Below are 4,839 nucleotides of genomic sequence, written 5' to 3'. Positions count from 1 at the left end.
TGATACAGTGATACAGTGATACAATGATACAGTGATACAGTGATACAATGATACAGTGATACAGTGATACAATGATACAGTGATACAGTGATACAATGATACAGTGATACAGTGATACAATGATACAGTGATACAGTGATACAATGATACAGTGATACAGTGATACAGTGATACAATGATACAGTGATACAGTGATATAGTGATACAATGATACAATGATACAGTGAAACAGTGATACAGTGATACAGTGATACAATGATACAGTGATACAGTGATATAGTGATACAATGATACAATGATACAGTGAAACAGTGATACAGTGATACAGTGATACAATGATACAGTGATACAGTGATATAGTGATACAATGATACAATGATACAATGATACAGTGATACAATGATACAGTGATACAGTGATACAATGATACAGTGATACAGTGATATAGTGATACAATGATACAATGATACAGTGATACAGTGATATAGTGATATAGTGATATAGTGATACAGTGATACAGTGATACAGTGATACAGTGATACAGTGATACAATGATACAGTGATACAGTGATACAGTGATACAGTGATACAATAGTGCTGTGAAACCTGCGCCGGAGCCTCGGAGCCTCGGAGCCTCGGTATCAGTCGTCCCATCACTAGTTAAAAGCGACACATATATAGAAATATACTACAACACACACAAAACAAAACAATAGTTTGAACAATAAGGTAGTTAAAGATAAATAGACAGGACATTGATACATACATGGAGTATAGCAGCATTTGGAAAAGTTGTAGTGACAGCTAAATAAGTGTGTTCTTATTAACATTATTATATATGGAATATAGAGTAGGCCTATATATGTGTGTGTATATATATGTACATGAAGAGCTGCATTGATATGAGTTAGAGTAGTAGATAAATATGTTCTTATACACACACACACACACACACACACACACACATATATATGTATCTATATATAGTGTCTATGAATAAGAGAGTATTGCACATCTGTATGTAGTCTGTGAATTAGGCAGAGGTTGATGTAACCTCATTTGTAAGGCGCTGTCAGAGTCCTTAGGGTTCGCCTGCAGTGTTTTCTCAAGCATTATTAGACACGTCTTTGATATTTATGTAACAAAGTATCATTTAACACTCTCTCATTCTCACTGACACCACAAGCAAGAACACACACCGGTGGAACTGACATCAAAGATTGTGCTGTGCTGATTCTTTCAAGTCTTCTAACTCTACGCATGGGTTAGGGAGGTTCAGGACAGTTAAAGCATAAGAATCGAGTGGTAGTTGATCAGAACAGCATTTACTCCTCGTGTTAGATACAGCAGAAGGAGGAATAGATCCTATACTAATCTAACCCTCTAAATCAGATGAATGTCATGAAGAGTCTTCAGAAAGCGCTCATAGAAGGACTAACGCTTAAAATATGTCCACAGCTATTTGTTAAATACTGATCACTGGAGGCCTTTGCAGATGGTCACTGATAATAAATGCCGAACCCTCCTTCAGATGGTAATATTTGTATATTTGTGTGATCTCAACCTCTTGCTCCAGTTCAGACTTCTAAGAACCAAATACAAAGTTGACATGATTTTTGTAAACCATGGGTTCTGTATTGATCTCTTCTGCGGGGAACAACACATGAGTGCGGCACTCATCTTGACGTTTCTTCAGCAAATTGAGCACATCATTCAGATGCCGGTCGGATGTTCAGCTCAGGGTCATTTCTGCTCATCAACACACTCACGTTTTTATGGCAGTCAAATTAAATAATGCAGCGTTTTCATTTCTCTTATTTGATTCCAGATGAACATGGATTTGTACAGTTGGCACTGAGGAAAAATTACAATTCAGCTCCAACCAAAACCTTCATCTGAACATCTATATTTTGTGCAGCGAGGAGTGTTCCTGTTTATTATATAATAATTAGATTAGTTTAATCTCTTGTGAACGTTTCACATTAACTGTTTAGTTATGCCAGAAAGAGTGATTTATTTGATATATTTAAAATGTATTTATTTTATTTTAAGAATGAGTGTAAATGTAAAAAAATCTGAAGGAAACGGAGACGTGATCTTTAGGAGAGACCAGCAGCAACAAAGAAACCGCTTAGTTAGTTTAGTTTATAGTAACTGTAGTTTATAATTAACTAAAGGCTTTCTTTAACTTGAGGGGTTTGTTGCAACTCTTTGCAATGGCCTTTAAAACCATAAAGTACTTGAATAATTCATGTTATAATCTAAGAATATGTTTCATTCTCGCTTGTCTTGGTAAAGAACTTCAGACGGTGTCAGGTGATGTTCAGGAGAAACTCCTTCTGGACCGTCCAGCAGCAGCCCGAGTCCAGCTCCGTTTCCATAGTAACAGAGGATTTCTACATCTCCTCATGCACCTGTGAGCTCAAGCTGTATAACACGTCTACAAGTCTAATTTAACACCTCTTGTTCACTTTTCATGTTTCATAAAACTAATGGAAATGTCTGAGTTGTGTATTCTTAAATATAAAACAGTTTTGCTGACTGTCTTACAACTGTGTGTTGGGATTGATGTAATATGAATTTAAACGCTAATCGTGATTACCAGTGAATTTCTCTGTTTATGCTCTAAACGGAGGCTCAGAAAGCCACTGACATAAATATAACCTCATTTCAGAACAACCAACAGAATTATGTGCATGTTTTATGTGCCTTCAAATGCCCTGAAACTGAATGAATTCATCTGAATGCTGGACACTGATTCTCAAAACTAAGCCGCACTGTAGAAATGTAATTGCTTTTAAATCTTCAAAAACTAACATAAAAAAACCAAAAGTAGAATTTGTGTTCATCATGATTTCACATTCCTTTTCCAACAGATAGGCAAACACAAATCCCCAATCTTCCATACAGAGTAATAACTCGCGTTTCAGGCCGAATGTGTGACTTATGTTTGCATAAACAGCGCCATCTAGTGATATTACAGAGGGCTTGTGGCCGGAAGTCCCGCCTCTGAACAGTTTTCCGCTGCGGAAAGACGCGCTGTCCGTCACGTGCTCTCCACGTCACACGTCAGCGCGAGCACGTGAAACGCGATTATCCAGCAAACCGTGAATCTGACGAAACGTTGTTATAGAGCCGTGACTTAGTTCAAAACAATATCAGCCGCGGTCAGGCGGAAAGAGCCCGTGATAAAACTTTAGCAGGACTGTAATGAATAAAGTCCGTCAGTCAATATATTAATGATGGATAATCCTGAAGAAGATTCGCTGAACCTGCACGAAGATGAAGAAATCATCGAGGTTATTGATCTCGATGACACAGAACAGACCGCAGGTGTGTGTCTATCACTGAACGTTTACATCAGGGCTGTCCCAACTGGGTCCTGGAGGGCCGGAGTCCTGCAGAGTTCAGCTCCAGCTCATCAAGCTCTTACTAGATATAGACACTTCCAGTCAGGTGTGTTGAGGCAAGCTGGAGCTAAACGCTGCAGGACTCCGGCCCTCCAGGACCCAGCCCTGGTTTACATGGTGTGTGTGTGTGTGTGTGTGTGTGTGTGTGTGTGTGCGAGAGAGAGAGAGAGAGAGCGAGTGCGTGCGAGAGAGAGAGAGAGAGAGCGAGTGCGTGCGAGAGAGAGAGAGAGAGAGCGAGTGCGTGCGAGAGAGAGAGAGAGAGAGCGAGTGCGTGCGAGAGAGAGAGAGAGAGAGCGAGTGCGTGCGAGAGAGAGAGAGAGAGAGCGAGTGCGTGCGAGAGAGAGAGAGAGAGAGCGAGTGCGTGCGAGAGAGAGAGAGAGAGAGCGAGTGCGTGCGAGAGAGAGAGAGAGAGAGCGAGTGCGTGCGAGAGAGAGAGAGAGAGAGCGAGTGCGTGCGAGAGAGAGAGAGAGAGAGCGAGTGCGTGCGAGAGAGAGAGAGAGAGAGCGAGTGCGTGCGAGAGAGAGAGAGAGAGAGCGAGTGCGTGCGAGAGAGAGAGAGAGAGAGCGAGTGCGTGCGAGAGAGAGAGAGAGAGAGCGAGTGCGTGCGAGAGAGAGAGAGAGAGAGCGAGTGCGTGCGAGAGAGAGAGAGAGAGAGCGAGTGCGTGCGAGAGAGAGAGAGAGAGAGCGAGTGCGTGCGAGAGAGAGAGAGAGAGAGCGAGTGCGTGCGAGAGAGAGAGAGAGAGAGCGAGTGCGTGCGAGAGAGAGAGAGAGAGAGCGAGTGCGTGCGAGAGAGAGAGAGAGAGAGCGAGTGCGTGCGAGAGAGAGAGAGAGAGAGCGAGTGCGTGCGAGAGAGAGAGAGAGAGAGCGAGTGCGTGCGAGAGAGAGAGAGAGAGAGCGAGTGCGTGCGAGAGAGAGAGAGAGAGAGCGAGTGCGTGCGAGAGAGAGAGAGAGAGAGCGAGTGCGTGCGAGAGAGAGAGAGAGAGAGCGAGTGCGTGCGAGAGAGAGAGAGAGAGAGCGAGTGCGTGCGAGAGAGAGAGAGAGAGAGCGAGTGCGTGCGAGAGAGAGAGAGAGAGAGCGAGTGCGTGCGAGAGAGAGAGAGAGAGAGCGAGTGCGTGCGAGAGAGAGAGAGAGAGAGCGAGTGCGTGCGAGAGAGAGAGAGAGAGAGCGAGTGCGTGCGAGAGAGAGAGAGAGAGAGCGAGTGCGTGCGAGAGAGAGAGAGAGAGAGCGAGTGCGTGCGAGAGAGAGAGAGAGAGAGCGAGTGCGTGCGAGAGAGAGAGAGAGAGAGCGAGTGCGTGCGAGAGAGAGAGAGAGAGAGCGAGTGCGTGCGAGAGAGAGAGAGAGAGAGCGAGTGCGTGCGAGAGAGAGAGAGAGAGAGCGAGTGCGTGCGAGAGAGAGAGAGAGAGAGCGAGTGCGTGCGAGAGAGAGAGAGA

At 44.2% G+C, this 4,839-nt stretch overlaps 1 protein-coding gene across 1 annotated transcript in view; it reads left to right on the top strand.

The window, feature by feature from the left end:
• Nucleotides 1-3,065: 3,065 nt before the first annotated feature.
• Nucleotides 3,066-4,839, top strand: part of aamp (angio-associated, migratory cell protein) — a 10,858-nt gene continuing 9,084 nt past the window's right edge. Inside the window, exon 1 of the mRNA XM_016260674.1 lies at nucleotides 3,066-3,333. Within this exon, the coding sequence (XP_016116160.1) occupies nucleotides 3,240-3,333 (94 nt within the window). The 5' untranslated portion in view covers nucleotides 3,066-3,239. The remainder of the gene's footprint in view (nucleotides 3,334-4,839) is intronic.

This window comes from Sinocyclocheilus grahami, unplaced genomic scaffold (genome assembly GCF_001515645.1).
Source record: "Sinocyclocheilus grahami isolate Dianchi unplaced genomic scaffold, SAMN03320097.WGS_v1.1 scaffold2148.1, whole genome shotgun sequence".
Taxonomy (NCBI): Eukaryota; Metazoa; Chordata; class Actinopteri; order Cypriniformes; family Cyprinidae; genus Sinocyclocheilus; species Sinocyclocheilus grahami.
This window is presented reverse-complemented; position numbering and strand designations above follow the sequence as displayed.